Below are 20,350 nucleotides of genomic sequence, written 5' to 3'. Positions count from 1 at the left end.
GTCAGTTGATGAATTAATAGAATGTGATATATCCAGACAATGGAATAATATTTTGTAATTTAAAAAGAAGGAATCATTGATACCTGTCATAAAATAGTTGAACCTTGAAAACATTCTAAGTGAAAGAAGCCAATCCCAAAAGACAAGGTATTATGTAATTCTGCAATATGATATGTTCAGAATAGGCAAATCTATAGAGACAAAAAGTACACGAATAGTTATCTAGGACCAGTGGGGAGGAGTAAGAGGGATGGAGGATTGTAGGATTAGGGCTAACAAGAGCAGTGTTTCTTTTGGGGACAATGAAAATGCTCTAAGGTTTATTTTGGTGATAGTCAACTTTGTGAATACGCTAAAAGCCATTGAATTTCACACTTTAAATGTGTGCATTGTCTAGTATATGAATTGTATCTCTATAGAACCGTTAAAAGTTTGGTGAGGGAGTACTCATATACACTGCTGTGTGGATGAATCTTGAAACTATTATGCTAAATGAAGTAAGTCAGACACAAAAATACACATATTGTAAGATTCAATTTATGTGAAATGTCCAAAATAGGCAAATCAATAGAGGCTGAATGTTGATTAACACTTGCAAGGGACTAGGGGAAGAAAGGCATGGGGAGTGATTATTATTATTATTTTTTTAAGTTCAAGGGTACATCTGCAGGTTTGTTACACAGGTAATCTTGGGTCATGGGGTTTGTTGTACAGATGATTTCATCACCCAGGTATTCAGCCTATCTGGAAGTGACTATGAATGGGCATGAAGTTTGTTTCAGGGTAGATGGAAATTCCCTGAAATTAGACAGTAAGGATTGTTGCAGAACCTATGAACCCTGTGATTGTGGCAGAACTAAAAACCACTGAATTGTACATTTTTAAACAGAAAATAGGTACAATCTTTTAGTTAAAAAATAAATAAATTATCTCTTTTTAGTGTATACTGCTGAAGTTAATGGTAAGTGTAATTATCTGACTATATTTACTTTTAGCTTTCTAAAGATATTTCTAGTTGTTTCTGAAGCAATTAGGTGTTTCTTTCCAACTAAAGTGCATTAAGCTCTAAAGTAAATGTTTAATAATTAGCATTTATAGATTTAAAAAGTACTTTCTTAATTAACAGCATGTAGGATTAATGTAACACTATGACTCACTCACACTGTAGTGTTTTTGCCCAAAACTATATTAGCTCTAGATTCAAATGTAGAACCTGGTTGAGTCATGAATGGACATTCATGGGCTCTGACTGCATCCAGTCAAGCCATTAGGAACTTGATAAGAGCAACTCTGTGCAAAGAATAATCAGTTTACTTGTGCTCAGATAATAAATCTGATGACAAGAGTTCAACAGCCATGATTATGATTATATTAATTTTAACTACTATCTGAAAATGCAGATTATATTGACCCACTCAGAGTTGTTTCACATAAAATCTCCTAAGGAACAATTTAGTTGAATTTAATCAAATAATCTATATTTTTTTCTTAATCAAGTTCATAAAGCATTATTTGAATTTTTAACTTTTTCAACAACTTGTTTACATAGTAGACAATGGGCATTTACAAGCAGAATCAATGACAGACAGGAAGATTGACTAAGTGGCATTTAAGAATGTTGGAAAGTTTTAAAAAATTCACTGAATAAATAACATGAGTTGAAATTGTGGAATCTCTGTTTTAGCCACAATACTGAAAAGGACAAGGATTTAGTTTTCCATTGAGCTTATATTTTAAATGAGGAGTAAAATATAAACTTAAACAAACTAATGAATGGATGAACAAATAACTGAAATAGCATCGTATACTTGAGGTGAGAAACTGTATAGAGATAATGAGCACAGTAAGTAGAAAGGAGTGTTCAAGGGAAGAGATGGGGATATGCTGCAGTGTTAAATAGTGTGATCAGAAAGGGCTTCATTATGAGATGAGAATTGTATGGAGATTTCTCCAAAAATTAAAAATAGAACTACAGTATGATGCAGCAATCCTACCACTGGGTATGTATCCAAAGGAAATACAATCAGTGTTCCTATGTTCATTGCAACATTATTCACAAAAGTCAAGATATGAAAGTTACCTAAGCATCCATAAATAGATAAATAAATAAAGAAAATGTGGTATATATTATATATACAATAGATTATTATTCATTCTTGAAAGAAGGAAATCCTGTCATTTGTGATAACATGGATGAACCTAGAGGATGTTATACTAAGTGATATGAGCCAGGCACAGAAAGACATGTCAGTACTGCATTGTCTTACATATATGTGGAATCTAAAAATGACCAATTCATAGAAGTAGAAGACAGAATAGTGGTTACCAGGGGTTGGCAAAAAGGTGAAGGATGGGGGGGATCGGGAAGATGTTGATCAAAAGATACTATATTTCAGTTAGATAGAAGAAATAAGTTCAAGAGATCTGTTGTACCACATGGTGACTAGGGTTAGTAACAATATATTGCACACTTGAAAATGGTTAAGAAAGTAAATTTTAAGTGTTTTCATCACAAATAAATAAGTTCATGAGGTAATGTATGTGTTAATTAGCTTTATTTAGCCATTCCACAATGTATACATATAAAAAACATGATAAATATGCATTAGCTTGATGCAAAAGTAATCACGATTTTTGCTAATATAATTTTTGTTAATTAAAAAATAAATTTAAAAAAAGCTAATGTCTATCAATTGGGTGGTTAATAAACAGTTAAAATGAATAAAGAGGAAATGAGAGTTAAACAAGGTACTCAAAGGGTGGTAAGAGAATAGTTCTGAAAGAGCTGCCAGCAAGAGTGAAATCCCTAATGTGCAGTTGTGTGGAAACTGGCTTGTAACTGTTCACAAATGCTCATTGTTAAATTATCAGAAATTGTTTGAGCCAGTTGTTAAATATGGTCATTATTAAATATTATATTACATACACTTAAAATTAAATAAAATACATGAGAAACAAAGATATTCATTATTTCTTAATCATTTTACTACATTTTATTGATGATCTTGAAACTATTTACTCCTGTTCTTTCTGTATTGTAAATACAATATAATGATGTACTTCTGTGCATTTCTTCTCAATTCTGTGTTCAAAGATGTCACAATGCTCATTTGAAATCTCCAATGGTGGAAGTACTTACATCACAGAAGTTGGCAAACACTACAAATCAGGGCTTTCTTTCATGTTGTATTAATTATCTAGACACAAGAAAGAGAAGAATGTTAATAATGCATATTGAACTTAAAAGTGTGCTTTATCCTATTATTTCAAGATCTTAGTCAACTTCATATATAAAGCATGCCATGCTTCTGGGTTAATTTTTCTAGGAAATTGCTGTAGTTTCTTCTTCTTTTGTATATGTGAGCATTTTAGTCTGTTTTGTGTTGCTGTAAAAGAATACCCAAGACTGAGTAACTTATTAATTAAAGAGTTTTATTTAGCTCTTTTTTCTGGAGGCTGGACAAGAGGCATGACACCGGCATCTGCTTTTGGTGAAAGCCTCAGACTGCTTCCAATCATGACAGAAGGCAAAAGGGAGCCAGTCTGAACAGAGATCACATGGTGAGAGAGGATGCAAAAGAAAGAGGGAGGTACCAGACTCTTTTTAACAACCAGGTCTCACAGAAACTAATAGTGAGAACGCACTCATTCCTGTAAGGGTGACACCAAACCTTTCATGACTAGGCCCCACATCCAACATTGAGAATAAAATTTCAGCATGAGCATTGTGAGGGACAGACATCCAAACTACAGCAGTGAGTCTCACTTGACTAAGGAGTTTTACCTATACACTGAAGGAAGATCAGAGAGGCTAAATAGATAAAACATGCTTAACTTTAGGGTGACAGGATGGAGATAGAACTATAAGCTGAGTGGAATGCATATGCCAGAAAGAGTGGAATGCCAGCATCTATCCTAGGAATCATAATTCCCAAACAGGTAATTTTTACCTCTGTCAAAAATAACCCTGTTAATTTTTCCTGGGAGTAAATGCTGCATTACAAGCAATTGTAAAGGGGATGTGGAGAGAAAACTGGGGTATTTGACCTGTAGGTAGACTTTAAATTAACTACCCTGATTACCCTGCTTTGATTTCCCTTTGATATGGTTGAGCTGTGTCTCCAACCAATTCTCACCTCGAATTGTGATCTCTATTATCTCCATGAATTGAGGGAGTGATCAGGTGGGAGGAGATTGGATCATGGAATGATTTCCCCCATGCTGTTCTTATGATAGTGAATGAGTTCTCGTGAGATCTGATGGTTTTATAAGGCAGTTTTCCCTGCTCTTGCTAGCTCCCATGTGAAGGTCTTTGCTTTCTCTTTGTCTTCCGCCATAGTTGTAAGTTTCCTAAGGCCTCCCCAGCCATGTGGAACTGGGAGTCAATTAAACCTCTCTATGTAAGAAAGGGTGGCATACAAGCCTACACCAAATGGTTAATAGGAGTTCTTTCTGTGCAATAGTACTAAGTAACTTAACTTTTTTTCTTTTCTATATTTCCCGATTTTGCAAATAAACATATTTACTTGCTTAATACAATTGCTTTTAAGGACATGTTACTTTCTGATTTTAAGTTTGCAACTGGTAACATTACTGCTGCCTTCACCAGTTGTCTAGAACTGGCTGATTGGTTATTTTTAATAATAACATTTACCAGTACTGTCTCAGAAGATTAATTTGTCTTTCAGAACTGGGGTAATTTTTGTTCGTTCATGTTACTTTAGCTGCAATCAATGAAAGGAAGTTTTTACAAAGATAATCAGAGCGTAGATAAGCTTTCACAGGATATTCTTATTTTCTACTTTCATGTTTTTCCTCAACAGTACCTTAAATGGCAGCATACAGATGAATGAAGATCTGTTAATGTCAGCATTGGTTTTATAATCCCGAAGCACAAACTCAAATGGGATCTGATGTCTGCCATGACTTTTTTATTCTTATGGAATAAGTATGGTTTAAGAAACTATGGCTTCGTTGTTTGTAAGGCAAATATTTCCAACTTTGCTGCATTCCTTGACAATCTGCCTTAAGGAAGAATATGTGACTTACTTTTTGCCTAAAAATTTTGTTTGGTGGATTTTTTGATGTAGGTATGTATACATATATATTTATGAAATGTATATTAACAAATATTTCTTTATATCCCAAACAATTAAAAACATATTGTCATAGACACCATTATTCCGCAATTCCTTCTGGGGGAGATAAGAGGTGTTAGAACATCAATCTCACTTATTTGGAGGAACAATAACCTGGTTATACCAATAGCTTGGCTGTAGGGTGTCAGAAAGTAATATGTTCCTCACTAGGAAATACATAACTGCCTTTGTGACATTGCAGTTAACTCTCAAGTTGGAGACATCTGGTTGTGTGGGGTGTGAGAGTGAGGAGAGAAGTCTTTTCTAGTTTCTTCATAACATTTTGCATTCAGGGGTCTCAACCAACAACAATTTATTGATGTTCATATGTATTATTAGATACATTTGGGTGTATGGGAATAACTGCCTTAGTCTCAAAGTGAATCATGTTGAAGCAAAATGCTAAATGAATGTATTTTGAACTATCTGTATCAAATAGATGACATATCCTCCTCAGATTAATTCAAAAGTCATTCTTTAAATATGTATTCAGTGAAGTTGTCAGTCCCTCACATTTGTGGCCAGTGAAGAGCAAAAGTATGAAAAGATTGCCAGAGTCCATAGCATATCACTTGCATGACAACAGAGCTGCTGCTAGCCAGACAAATATTAGTGGAAAATTCAAAAACCTAGGGTTGAGGGCATAATTGCATCTGCCAAATCATGCTTAAAACTTAAAAAAGGTTACAGAGCATTCGATGGGGAGAGAGAATGCAAAGCCAAATTCTAGGTGAAAGGCATAGAAGCATAGGGATTGTAAGAAAGACTTTGTGAAAATCATTCTGATGGAATTTCTGTCCCTAATTCAAACTCAGACTGATAAGCACCATACTCGTCCCCCATATTCTAAACTAGTCACATCAGTCAGTCAAGCCATTGTTGAGAAGACTTAAATGATTACTTCATGGAGAACTCTCTGGAGCAGTGGACTGGCAAAGAAATATGTGTAGATATAATAGTTAATCGGACTTAATATTTTATGTTAAATTTGGAATCTGTGTATATTATTTAAAATATTTGTAATAAAAATAATTGATATATTAGCTTTATGGGTTTTAGCTGTGAGAAAATAGGATGTTTTTATAAACTGAATTGTGATATTTATAAGAACTCAGTTCCTGGCTTGTGTTAATTTATTTATTAGATTAATAACGTGTAATATCATGTTTAAATATATATACATTTAATTCATAAAATTTAGTTTAGTATGCTTAAGAGAATGTACTTCACTAAGTTTGTAGGCAAGAACTACTGGTTAGGAAACATTAACTACTTAACTTGGGTTAACCATTAATTTTAAATAAGATGAAAGAGACTAATCTCATTTTTATCTAAATATTGCTTATAAGTTAATAAAACATAGATGAACTAAAAGGTCTAAGGAAAACTAATCTTTTAGTAAAATTGAATATTAATTTGAAACTCGCAAATATTAAAACTCATGTCAGCCTGCCGCAACTGATAACATAAATTTGTATATAATACAATTGATAATGGCATTCTATTCCTCATCAAGTGTCAGAGAAAGTTTATAGTTCTAGGTATTTATGGAAGTGGAAAAGAGTGGACAGAGAGTCCAAAGAAATGAGGTCAGGTATGGAAACATTGAGGTCAAACTCTACCCATCCGCAAGACCTCAAATCATCCCCATCAGTATTTAACTCAAAGTGGGCAACAGCCACTAGGTGGTGCCAAACTACAGCCCAAACCAGTTATGGATTTAGCTCACACAGACAAACCGTTGGGCCTCATTCTGACTAAATACATGAACTTGAACCAATTAATTCATTAACCTCACATTAATTGAATTGCACATTTTCATAAAATTCAATTTCTGCCCTTCAATCACAGTGTAATGTTGGGATTTTACTGTGACTATAAATAGATTTTTGATTCTCAAGGTTTCACCTAACACATTTAAAATATTTGCATTCATAGACATAGTTGCCTTATAGAAGATGGGAATTGTACAATGCTCCAACTTTTCTCTGTCTGAAGTTATTTGGACTCAGTACAATTTATCTGGTGTTATTAAGAATATTAACTTGGTCTACATAATCAATGGTACCTAGGGAGTATTCCACAAAAGTATTCTGTTTATAAAGTTGGTAAAATAATTTAGTAATACTTTACCCCAAATATCAAATATACTATACATAATTTGTTACATATTTACATGAAGATAAATATGTTTAACAAATTGTGTATGATATCTACAAGTAACTAATGAAATTGAAACTCTAATTGGCATTCAATGTCAGTCCATTTGTAGTGTAGTCATGATTATGATGGGAGTAAATAGGCAAAAGTCTTTACAGCCTTCCTCTTCCTGGACATCGGGCTTCATCATATGTTAATGGAGAGTAAATGAGTTGTCTCCTGGAAGTAAAGCTGATATGCAAATTGTAAGAGGTTCCTTTATCTCTATAGTTATCCAATGTTCAGGTCTGTGCATGTCTATGTACTCTAAGTATACATAATCAACTTAATTTTTATGTTCTGATATTATCTTTATTTTACTAATTGGTGCGAATCCATGAATTACAGAAACACTTTCTTATATGCCATGAATGCCTGCAAATGTGTGTATCTGTGCTATATCTATCTATGAGAAAGGTTTACCATGAATTATAGAAACTCTTTCTTGTATGCCATGAAATGCCTGCAAATGTGTGTATCTGTGCTATATCTATCTATGAGAAAGGTTTATCACCCAGGCTGAACACTTGGGTTTCTCCCGTGGGTTTTTTTTCTTTCTCTTTGTAAAGATGACCTGTCTTCAAAATAATCTCTTGCTCTTGGGGGTGAGACTAATCTAACTGACTGAACTAAAACTTCACTATAAAGAGATTTTATGTTCTTTACATGCTAATTACAGTAGTGCTGTGAAAAACCACCCAGGAAAATAGGTCCAACACAAGCACGAAGCTATGAAATACATGCCAATTTATGTGAACCTGTACAATACTAGTTCATCCAACCACCCAACACTCTCCAAAAGGATCCCTTAATATATAAGAATACAGACTGGCTCACAATTAAAATTTACCATTTGCTTTTAAAAAATATCTTTTAAATTTTTTTGACTTAATTGTATTTTTTAATTGACAAATAGTAATTGCCATATTCATACATATTCATGGAGTACATAGTAATGTTTGGATACCAATAATGTATGGTGATTAGATGAGGGTAATTAGCATATCTATTATCTCAAAGCTTTATCATTTATTTGTGTTGGGAACATTCAATATCCTCTTCCTAGCTATTTGAAACTACATCATACATTGTGGTTAACTATAGTCATCCTACAATGGTATAGATTTCATTATGATATAAATTTAGTTGGTGGCAGCCTACCAGGTACATAGGTCAGAGGGGAGACAATCCTGTAATCAATTATATGACCCAGAGAGCAGACTGTGATCATTGAAACAAATTTATAAAATAAGCATAGACCTGACCTTGGAGGCCCTTGTTTGAACATATCTTTACAATCATTTCAATGGCATGCCTCCAAAAAATTCAGCAATACCCCATTGGTTTTCTTCCCAAGATGTTAAGAGCAGTAAGCAGTTAGTATTTAAGATAACTGATAGGATCATGAAGAAGCTTCATGGAATTTTAATGATAAAATCTGAGTTGAGGGGAAGCACATTTTAAAGTGCTTGCATTTCTTTCTATGGGACAGTAATTCAAACTATTTTTTTTGTAAAATATATAAGCCTAAAGTGTTAACATCAAGTATGTTAGCAAAATGAGTAAAATTTTAACGTTATGAAAGCAATATCAGCCAAGAAGAAAGTAAAAGTATTTCTACTCAAGGCGTATAAATTTCTGTATTAGAAAATAGACCCCTGACTTTGTTGAGGGGTGGTCCATTTGTCGAGTTGTAAGTAGTCAATAACTGTCTATCTCTTGAAGACATAGAGAATACCTAATGTCTAAATTATATCCCAAGTACCTAATATTGGATCTTCAATAAATTCTAGTGATTGACAACGAAAATAGATCATACTTTTCACAGTCTCTGTATCAAGAGCTTTTAGTTTGGTAGGTTTGTTTGGTTTCCTTATTGTCAAGTTTGCGCATAACAAAATGGGATAAGAGAAACAGGTCTCTTTTGATCTTTAAAACTATAATTGGTGGGGATTTGCCCCCACCAATTCCAAGTCCAATAAATAATCAATTAACAGCCTCTTTCTGGATATATACATATATGTAAGTGTATGTTTTAACAAAGTGAATGTTTTAACTAAATGGCATAAAAATGAAAAAGACGCAATTCCTACCTTCAAGGCACTACAGTCCCTAAGGGAGACAGGTTCATAGTGGTGTAACAGAGGAATAGACATGTGCTTAGTCATACGCAAGTTATAGAAATAAGGTGAGGTAACAGTTTTCAAGGGCTTTGAAAAGTTAAGTACATGCACAATAAACCTATTGTTATTAGTAGGAGGAATTGCCTTAATTTGAAGGTAAATAAATTGAAAAGAATTTTAAATTTTCTTACACTATATTCCACATTCTTGACGAATTGTGTATCGTACATCCTTCTTGGTATCTCTGGATCTATACAACTTTGTTCCAATTGTCTTTGTATCCAGATTGGCTATGTTCACTGAGCAGATAAAATGAAAATTGTTTTTTCAGAATGATGGAGTCCAATGGTAATTTGCAATAATATTGATTGGGAAAACAAATATACCTGTATTCAACATGGTCAATTGATATTCTCTGGAACACAGGTAGATCTCAAATTATGTGTTTAATTTGATCAATATTATGCTGCAGTGTCAATAAACGCATAATTTTATTTCATCTCAACAATGTGAGTAGAATCAAAGTCCTAGTTTAAATGAATCTATTGGGTAATTAGTTCTCTTTGAACTCAGTAGTGACATTCATTCATTGGCTTCTGTAACATGTCTTTATTGAATCCTTACAATGCAACAAGCACTGTACCAGGTGGAGAGTATACAGACATGGAGCAAACAGATAAATGTTTGCCTTGGTCAAAATCTTTTTTACTGTGAGAGGAAAACCCAAACAGGATAAATATAGAAAATATATAACATTAAATACTACCAAAAAAATCAATCAATAGAGAGCATTGGCAAAGTTTTTGGTGAAAGGATGTTTGTTATACTTTTAGACAGCCTAGCCATAGAAAGTCTCACTGAGAAGGTGATGTTTGATTAAAGACCTGGAGGGGAGAAATTATATAAATATGTAGATAATGTCATAAATTCAACCAGTATATGTGGTAGAAGTAGAACCAATTACACCACCCTGTCTGCTCAGTAAAGAGAAATTACAAATTCAAACTATCGTTCCTCTGAATTGGCAGTCTATAGAGTCGTTTTAGCAGGTAGTTACTGTGTGGCTTTTTGTTCGAAAAAGATTGACTATCAACAGTTATGGTAGGCACCATGGGTTTACAAATCGAAAATATATTCTTAATTCTTCTCTCTTTTGCTCACCTCTGCATTTAGATGCTAGAAAATCTCCATACATTTCTGCCCACTAAAGTAGCCATACAGGACAGTGGCAGTTAAAAGAGAAACATATTTAATTTCTTGAAAGACAATGGGCTCAGTGTCTTGGCACCCTGTCCTTTTGTTATGGCTTTGAATGCAAATAACCTAACTGTACATGGGTAGATACCCTGGACCACAGGGTAGCGAGGATGAAGGAAAGGCCCAAAGAATCTCAGAGACATTAACCCTACAGTCAAGCTGTTAAACCAACACTAAAGCTGCTTTACTCAAGGCTTAAAAAATATATACTTGAGAAAAATACACCCTGATTCATTTGAACTTCTGTAACTCAAGTTTTCATTTATTTGTGGCTAAAACCTTTTCTAATGTTTACAGACAGAAAGAGCTAAACCCATGCAATTGTAAGATTAAACAAAAGCCCGTTCCTGTGCCTAAGACTAACAAAACCTCCATGAGTTCTTGAACTCATTCACCTCTTTGTTTTTTTGTGACTTATCTTACGAATAATGAGACCTTAATAACAAATAAGTGTAAAAAATTTTCATATTGAAATAATACAAACATTTGATGTAACAAAACCTTGTTGGCTTGATAAACACATCACATTCATTATCTCTTTTATTTAATAACTGTTTTTTATTTAAAAACACTCGACATAATTTTGATCTCACAAAGGAAGAAGACAGTTAGATACAAATTCAGGAAACATAATCAAATTCTGATATTAGGAGCTAAAAGACTTTACTTGATATACGTTGTTCTTTTAGTCACAAAAAAAGGGGTTCTATGTTTTGAGAAAATGATATTGATCAAAGTCCAATGACACTAAATAAATATATCATTATGGAATAAGAATGCCATTTCTATATGGATTTGGTCTTTTGTTGCCAACAGGAGTGTAAGCTGTCATTCAACTGCAAAGTGTTATTTAGTAACTCATGCTTAAAGAAAACAAATCATAACCACAGGTTATTTGCTGACTCTTACTGGGAAAAATAATAAGGTTTATTCTTTAGGTAAAATTAAACCATGCGTGGTATGAGATAGTGTGACTTGCATTAGGTATCCTATGACAGGAAATTGTATCACATATTCTCACATATTTTATTATTATTTATTTATGAGGGCTCAAAAGTCCTTTGCTCTGCCACCATAACAAGTTCCACTCCACCTTCCCCCTCTACTCAGTTTTATAGTCAGAAATACAGAAGAAGTAAATGTGATTAGATAAATTTTATTTAATATTTGTTTTATCCACCGAATGATATTGCTGCTCTCAAGTTTTCTAAAATTGCTTTACGTTATCATACTTACATCAATTTTATAGCCATCTGCAAATTGAAATGTACATGAAACATAAACTTTAAAGAATCAATACAGTCATGGACATGTTAAAAGAGTTCTGTGATTTGTTTCCACTTTTGGAATTGGTAAGTCTTTTAAAAATTGTGTGTGTGTGTGTGTGTGTGTGTGTGTGCATGCACGCATGGCTGTGTATTTTATAAATTTAATTTAAAGGTAACTAAAAATGACAACAATTAAGGCTTCACAATTAAATATGAATTCTGCCTGTTGTTATTAAGGCCTATTTAAGAAAGAAAAGCTTAAATTCCCTAATTTCTGAGGTTCTAAGCAGATGTTTCCACAACAGGAGAGCAGTCTATGTAACTATATAAAATTTTTAAAAATCTTCTTGATGAATTATATTCATTAGCAGCAAAAGTTTGATGTAGAGCTCTGTACAGAAGAATTTCCCAGGATTCAGAGACCTACTTCTGCCTCTTCTGTCATTGGTTAACAAAGTTTCAGGATGGTGTATGTTTACTAGATACAACTCTCTCTCAATATGAGTCAAGATAACATTCTAAGATTTATGAAGCCTAACGTGTCTGATGTTTCTTGGTATTTACTTTACAGCTGTCTTTGTAGTTTATTTACTGTAGGCTCAACTGATTGGGTGCAACCTGAAGTCCTCTGGAATAGTAAAAGTAGAAATCCTCAATACTTCCTCCCAGGGCTATTTATAAAAGTGTCTTTGTTTATTACAAACATATTTGAAATTATTCAGATCAAAAATTGCAGTGCTGTGTTTCTAATCACTATATCACTATTATTTGAGCATCAAGGAAGTAGTATACATTGGTGTACTATTAACATGGCATGCTTATTATAAACGGAGTTTATAATTGTTCTATTCTAATTGTTAATTCTATTAAGCAACGCATAGTTGCAATGAAATATTATATTTTAAATACTGTACAAATATGAAATTAAAATGATTCATTTGAGGCATGGGGAAAGCTGAATACACATAAGATTATTAGATGCAAAATTAATCTCCAAACCTTGAATTCAAAGATTGGAAACACTGACTATCTATTGGAATGGACAGTTTATTTGTCCATGGTGTTCTTGTCTGGTAAACTCTCTGAAGGCTGCCACCATATTTATACTAATCTCTATTTTATTCAGTGACTAGCATGCTGCCTAATATGTAGTGTGATTAAACACATACATACATATACTTTATATATACAATAATCAACTTGTTGGATGACTACATGCATAAAAAAAGAAGAAAATATTTCGTTTCTCCATGCAGGTACAGGGATGAACAGGGAGGCTGTGAATGAGGATATGGGTGAAAAATTAGGACAAATTGGTAGAAACAAGAAGACATTAGTAAACCTAACCTTTAAAAGAGTTGTTCAAAAAGAGAAACACCTATGTTGATAATAGAGCTTTCTCTGTAACAAGATAGGTTCAACTGAGGCTAGATTGTTCCTGGACCAAACCAAGGGTTGGACTGCTTATTCTTGTGGCCCAACAACGAGATGCAGATGAACTGGGAGAGAAGAGAGTTTACTTCAATAACTGGGCGCAGGGATAAAGCCTGGAAATTATCACCAGACCAACTGAAAATTGCAAAGTTTTCCAAAGCTTATATACCTTCTAAGCTATCTTTCTATGTATAAGTGTGCATTCATCTAAAGACATAAGTGATTAACTTCTTCTAACTATAATGAAAGTCTCAGTTTTGAACACCTTCCTCTGGAGCTTTAGCCATAGTAAATTTACTTAATCTAAATGGGTCCAGGTGCTGGAGTGACTACCTTATCTTGTCTCCTGCTAAATCCTAGAGGTTTGGGGAAATCCTTCAGACCCACAATAAACTTCTCTGTGAAGTTCTGGGGAGTTTCCTCAGACCCACAGGAAAACTTGTTTAATCCTAAACTGGTCCTGTTAAGAATTCCTTCAATACCTTGTCATAGTTCGAGGCCCAGGAAAGGCCCAGGCAAAACTCTTGGTGGGCTTTTGCTATATTCCAGCCTTTGTATGAGGGCACTGGCTCTATCAGCTTTTAATATTTAACTTAACCACTCAGTCAGTGCTGAAACAGTTGTTATGGAAGCCTGTATTCGTGAGACCTGGCCTGCCACAAGGTGACCCCCTATACTGGATATTCTAGAATTCACTGCACTGGCCGACTGGATGATCAAGGTAACACCTCAGATCTCTTTTAGTAGTCAAATGTATTTCAAACCAAAATAAAAACAACAAACTTCTTGGATACCAAATTACTAAGACATTTGAATAAATTAGCTGGTCAATTTAATTAATATAATTGATCCCATTATCTTGGAAACAAATCCAAAGATTGTTTTCTGTATCTGACAATTTTGCATGACTTATAATGGCATGAGGCAATGAATGAACTAGTAAGTGTTGGGAAAGTGTTAGTACTACTAGTATGGTTTGACTCTGTCACCACCCAAATCTCACCTTGAATTATAATAATCCCCACGTGTCGTGGGAGGGACCTGGTACGAGGTAATTGAATCATGGGGGCACGTTTTCTCATGCTGTTCTTGTGATAATGAACAAGTCTCACAAGATCTGATAGTTTTATAAAGGGGAGTTCCCCCACACAAGCTCTCTTGCCTGTCACCACGTAAGAGGTGACTTTGCTCCTCATTCACCTTCTGCCATGATTGTGAGGCTTCCCTAACCATGTGGAACTGTGAGTAAATTCAACCTCTTTCCTTTATAAACTACCCAGTCTCAGGTATGTCTTTGTAAGCAGTGTGAGAACAGACTAATACAACTACCTCCCTTTTATAGGCAGTAGTGTTGTTTGCTATTTCCTTAGTGCAAATAGAGCTTCTCAAAAAACATTTGCCTTCTTATCAGGTGGAATTTGACTAAATTTTTTTAAAGAATTAACAGGGACAAAGGACTTTATGAATGTGACCTGTCTTGATCTTTAATGTCTTTCAAAAGCTCTCAAAAGATGCCCCTTGCCATTGTCAGTGTTCTGGAAGTAAAAGTGGGAACTGGCTGGCACCAAGCACAGAGTAACAGTCATTAGTTCTAAATGCTGAGTAATGGAGCATGACATTTTTCATCAAGAACATCAAAGAGAAATGGTCCTTAAAATATCTACAGCATCAAGTACTGTACATGGACAATTACCATGCGATAGTTAAGTAAAGTGGGTACGCATAGGTTGTTTGTTATCACTACAGTTCTCTCAGAATCCAGAGAGAATGATACTCCCTTTTTACTTAGGAACAGTTTTATATATGAAGCTTAACTCCTCAACAGCAGTGCAACGTAGTCTTAGTGAACTGCTTCAGTTAAATGCACTGTTAAAAACCACAGTCATGAAATTAGAAAAGTGATAAGAACTTCAGAAATCAACCCTTTTTATCTCATATTTCATGTGAGAAACCTGAAGCGCAGATTGATTGTCTTGTACAAGATGATGTAGAAAGTTATTAGTAAGTCTGTTTGCCTTTGTCTTAGACCCATACACTTAATGATTACATTGCCAATTCATTGAAAGATTAATATGGTTAATTAAATAGTCTAAATTAACTAAATGACATATGTCAATATTACAGGTTGAGTTGAACTTGCACATTTAACCTCTTTCCTCACCACCTTTCCAACTCCCTGAAATCCATAGCAAAATATTTATACCACATTGGAAATTGAGGAGGAGTGCTGGTTACATGCCAGAAATTTTATGGAATCTTTGCAAGATATAGGATAAGTGAGATCAGAATGAGAGGTAGGCTAGGACATCAAGGGCAAAGTCAAAGTCTGATAAATATCTGGCAGAATCTAGCACCAATGTCAAGTTCAGAAGGAAGGTGTTGGGCACAAGGGCAGTAGATGAGAAGTAAACACTAGTCTTTTCAGTTCTTCTTAGAGTAGTATTTATGTGCTAGTACACATAATGTCATCCAGGGTACTCATTTCTAGCTTGCACTTACTGTGGAATAAAGGATTCTATGTGTGTATATTTGGTGGGTGGCAGAGGGTCAGCCACTGCCATCCGAAGTCTTACAGAAATAAAGCAGCACTCCAGCTAACCTGGTTTGTAACAACCAACATGAATAATATAACTTCAGCACAGTGCAAACACTTCCCCTAACCAAGTCTTATCTTTTACGGATGGCAAAACAAATGGACTTGTCATCTGGCATCGTAGCAATGTAATTGATCTAAATCTAAATCTAATTGATTTCAATTCATTATTTTCTGGGATGCAAGTATTTGAATAAAGACTCAGACCAATCTGATGGAAACCATGTTATAGCCATAAACATAAGAAATTTGTGTCTTTCAAAATAAGAAACTTGTATTATGTGTAGCTATAATCTGTTTTAGAATAATTATAAAATAATAATAATTATTAGGTTGGTGAAAAAGTAATTGTAGTTTTGCCATTACTGTCAGTGGCAAAACCACAATTACTTTCGCACAAACCTAATAAAATAAATCTAAAGAAAAGTCTGTATTCCAAGAAAAAGAACATAAATTACACAGGTTGGAGCAAGTGTTAAAGCAGCCATGGCTAATGGAAATAGAAGATTTGCAGTTCAGGCCATCAGTTTTCATAAAGAATAAGGTTTGCAGCCCATCTCAAGTGTCTATTTTGTTTTGGGATCAGAAACTTATAGCATGTTATTGATATGACTCAAATCTTCAACACAAAAGAGAAAATTAAATGCAAAGTATTAAAAAAGAGAACTTCAGACTATAAAGCCTAGAACATTAAATATTCTTTCTTTTTTACTCATTCGATATAAAACTTATGTTGTCTCACTTAACAAAATACTGTTAAGTGTCTTCTCATCCAATTACCTCCTTTTATCTGATTCTTTATTCACAATCAAACATCTCATTATTATAGTAAAGCTCTGCCTGTAGTGAGGAAAATATCCTACGGACATCCATGCAAGTGTTTCATTTTACATATTATTTAAAGCAATTAATCGATCCTCTGATTTTATGGGCTGGTGTGGAGGAGGAGGCATGGACACCTACACGCATTAATAGAGCAAAGGAACAATGATATTAATGTATGATGAAGAGAACTTAAGGCCAAACAATAAAGTTGATATGAAGTTTTCCATGGATAATTGTATTGTTTGTAAACCCTTAACCATATAATAACATGACATTGCAATACGTAAAATAAAATGAAATTTTTAGGAAATTATTTTAACACACATTCTTAAGTCATTTGTAAACAATTTAAACCAAAGGAAAACATGGATATAGCATATTTAAATAAAATAATCAGTAACATACATCTTATGTGAAATCTTATAAAAGTTGTACAAATATTCTTTTCTAATGGAGCTTTTATACAAATTGACATACTAAACCATACAGAAAAATCGGTCATGAAATTTTAGTGCCAATGTTCCCAGGCCACATTGGAATAAATTGAGAGATAACAAAAATAGAAAAAAAAAAATCAAAAACATTTTAGCTCCAAAATATTTGAGTAAAATATTTTTAAAAATTTCAACACATCAAGTAAGAAATAAGACCTGCAATGGCATATTACTCTAAAAATGAAACAGTCAAAGAATTATTTTTTCCAAAACTTGTAAATAGCCTTTTTTTTTTTTTTTTTTTTTTTTTTTTTTTTGCTTCAGCTGTTGTTTATTGACATACAGGTAGGCTCTATAGCAACAGGCCTGGAGGCGCTGCAGTAGTCTGCAGTAGTAGGGGAAAATGGAAGTTGGAGGGTGGAGTGTTTGCTGCAGGACAGCTGAGTGGAGGGCTGGACAGGTGCGAACTAGGGAGGCCCAGGGGGCTGGGGAAGCAAGTAAGGGCCAGGGCCAGAGTCAGCTTCAAGGGAACAACAGCCCTGTGCCCTAAGGCCCCTAACTCTCTAGCTGTTTCCTGACCCCAGGCCAGGGTTGGGAGTCCTCCGGGCATCCATTTTTTCTCAAGGAACTGGACGGAGTATACACAGGAAAGGAAGCTGTCACCCTCTTGCCATCTGGCTCCAGGGGCCTCCAGTCCAGCATTCCTCCTTCTTCCCTTGATTGGGTGGGGCCACATGATGGGCAGCCAGGCTCTGGGTTGTCCCACTAGAGCAGGCTGCAAACACAGCCATGTTTCAGCGAGGCACGAATCTTCTTCCCTGGTGTCCCAGCCCACCAGTGCCACATTACAGCCCAGAGTGAGTTCTGCAAGCGTTGCTGGCCTAATGGATGGGTTGGGGGAAGGGAGTGGGACAGGGGCTGGAGGAAGGGCTCTCAGGTTCATCAAGGCACAGGAACAACACACATGGTGTTGGTGGAGCCGGAGCCAGGGCCCCATCCGGTCAGCACAATGACCCCATCTCCCTTCTTGAAGAAGCCTCGGGCCTTGCCAACATTCATGGCAAAGTTCACCTGGAGGTCCACGTCCTCAGCCCAGGCCTCCTGGACTGGGTCCTTGCACAGCACAGGGAAGATGCCACAGTACAGGTGGGCCTGACGAACTGTCTGGGGATTCCGGGTCACAGCAATGATGGGGGCATGTGGGCGGTATCTGGCCACCTGATGAGCAGACCTGCCAGACTTGGTGGGGACGATTATGGCCCCACTGCAGCACTTGAAGGAGGCCTCCACGGCACCCACGGCGGTGGCTTCTGTGGGGTCGCTGGTAATGGGCGCCAGGCGGCGGAGTTCCTCAAATAATTGCAAGTGGTAGATGGCGGCCTCTGCTTCAATGGCAATCAGGTGCTGCATGCGCACAGCCTCCAGAGGATAGTCCCCTTTGGCTGTTTCTCCAGACAGCATGATGCAGTCGGCTCCATCCAGAATTGCATTGGCCACATCACTGCCTTCAGCCCGGGTGGGGCGGGGCTTCTTGATCACGCTCTCCAGCATCTGAGTAGCACAGATGACAGGCTTCCCGGCTCGGTTGCACCGCCCAATCATCATCTTCTGAGCAAGGAAGACCTTCTCCGCAGGAATCTCAATGCCTAGATCACCACGAGCCACCATGATCCCATCACTGGCCTCCAGGATTTCATCAAACCTCCGAACCCCCTCATGATTCTCGATTTTGCTGATTATCTTGATGTTCTTTCCCTTCTCTCCCAGGACCTTCCTAATTTCATGGACATCAGCTGCCTTGAGGATGAACGACGCAAACACCATATCGACATCCTGCTCGACCCCAAACTTCAGATCCTGGATGTCCTTTTCCGACACAGCAGGCAAGTCCACAGCAGCCCCAGGAAGGTTCACAGCCTTCTTGCTGCCCAAGGAGCCACCATTTTCCACCTCCGTCACCAGGAAGTCAGCACCTTTCTGCTTCACCTGAAGAGAAATAAGTCCATCATCCACGTAGATCTTGCTGCCCACTTCCACCACTTGGCAGATGTTCTTGTAGTCCAGCCACAGGATGTTCTCGTCACACTTTTCCATGTAGGCGTTATCCAGCGTGATTTTGAGAGTGGCTCCCTTCTTCAGCTCCACCTCTGCAGTGCCGCTGCCCTTGATGAGCCCAGTTCGGATCTCAGGTCCTTTAGTGTCCAGAGCCACAGCAACGGGCTGGTAGAGGATGGGGTCAGAAGCAAAGCCTTCCGTGGCTGTGCGCACATTCTTGATGGTCTCCGCGTGGTACTCATGAGTTCCATGAGAGAAGTTCAGACGAGCCACATTCATTCCAGACTTAATCATCTCCTTCAACGTCTCCACTGATCGGGAAGCTGGGCCAATGGTACAGATGATGCCAGTGTTCCGGGCTGTGGTGGGTGGTGAGTCAATGTCCAGGCGGCACATGTGCTCCAGGAATGTGTCAGCCATGGCTGCATGCAGCTGCTGGGTCTGAATGAAGGCAGTCCCGGCTTCACTATGGGGCTTCGACATGGCTGCTGAGGTCCTCCGGCGCTGACCGACTCGGGCTACGCTGCAAACTGGAAGAGATGTGGATCCCAGGGACGTGCAGCTGCTGTGCCATAGCCAAATTTTATTCAGAACAATATAACTTTAAATGTCTCTATTATTTGATGAAAGACATAAAAATTTATTTCTCTGAGCTGCACAAGACCCAGAATGCTCTAACCAAGAGTACATTTAAATATTGAAGCAACAGATTCTAGGCTATTTAAACTCTTCCAGGATATAAAAACAAGTAAATAAATAAAAATATTAAAAACAGCTTAAAATTCTATTTGAGAAGTTCATATTAACAAAAAGAAACATTAAAAATAAATTATGATTGAAAAACAAAATGAAAAACTGTAACTATTAAAAATTCAATTTAGTAAATTTAAAAAAGAGTATAAAGTAGGGTCAGGCAGAGGTTACTCGAGAACTTAAAGAATAATTCAATATTAAGTCACTATATTTTTCATCATATCAGTAAATCAGATGAAAAAAATTTGACGTTATGAATAGAGGCCAAAAT

At 36.1% G+C, this 20,350-nt stretch overlaps 1 protein-coding gene across 5 annotated transcripts; it reads right to left on the bottom strand.

Annotated features, from left to right (window-relative positions):
• Positions 1-17,570: 17,570 nt before the first annotated feature.
• Positions 17,571-19,900, bottom strand: LOC105553682 (pyruvate kinase PKM-like). 5 transcript variants are annotated; one of them, XM_011999818.1, is made up of 2 exons: positions 18,490-19,900; positions 17,571-17,945 (listed from the first exon to the last, which is right to left on the bottom strand). In XM_011999818.1, exons 1-2 carry the CDS (start codon positions 19,807-19,809, stop codon positions 17,931-17,933), a joined length of 1,335 nt encoding a protein of 444 aa, XP_011855208.1. In that variant the 5' UTR covers positions 19,810-19,900; the 3' UTR covers positions 17,571-17,930. The 5 variants fall into 5 exon arrangements, with proteins under 5 accessions (XP_011855208.1, XP_011855206.1, XP_011855205.1 ...); XM_011999816.1 differs by having other exon boundaries at positions 17,585-19,416; positions 19,639-19,899; XM_011999815.1 differs by having other exon boundaries at positions 17,585-19,563; positions 19,656-19,891.
• Between the last annotated feature and the right edge of the window lie 450 nt (positions 19,901-20,350).

The sequence above is a fragment of the Mandrillus leucophaeus genome, unplaced genomic scaffold (genome assembly GCF_000951045.1).
Source record: "Mandrillus leucophaeus isolate KB7577 unplaced genomic scaffold, Mleu.le_1.0 Scaffold601, whole genome shotgun sequence".
NCBI lineage: Eukaryota > Metazoa > Chordata > Mammalia > Primates > Cercopithecidae > Mandrillus > Mandrillus leucophaeus.
This window is presented reverse-complemented; position numbering and strand designations above follow the sequence as displayed.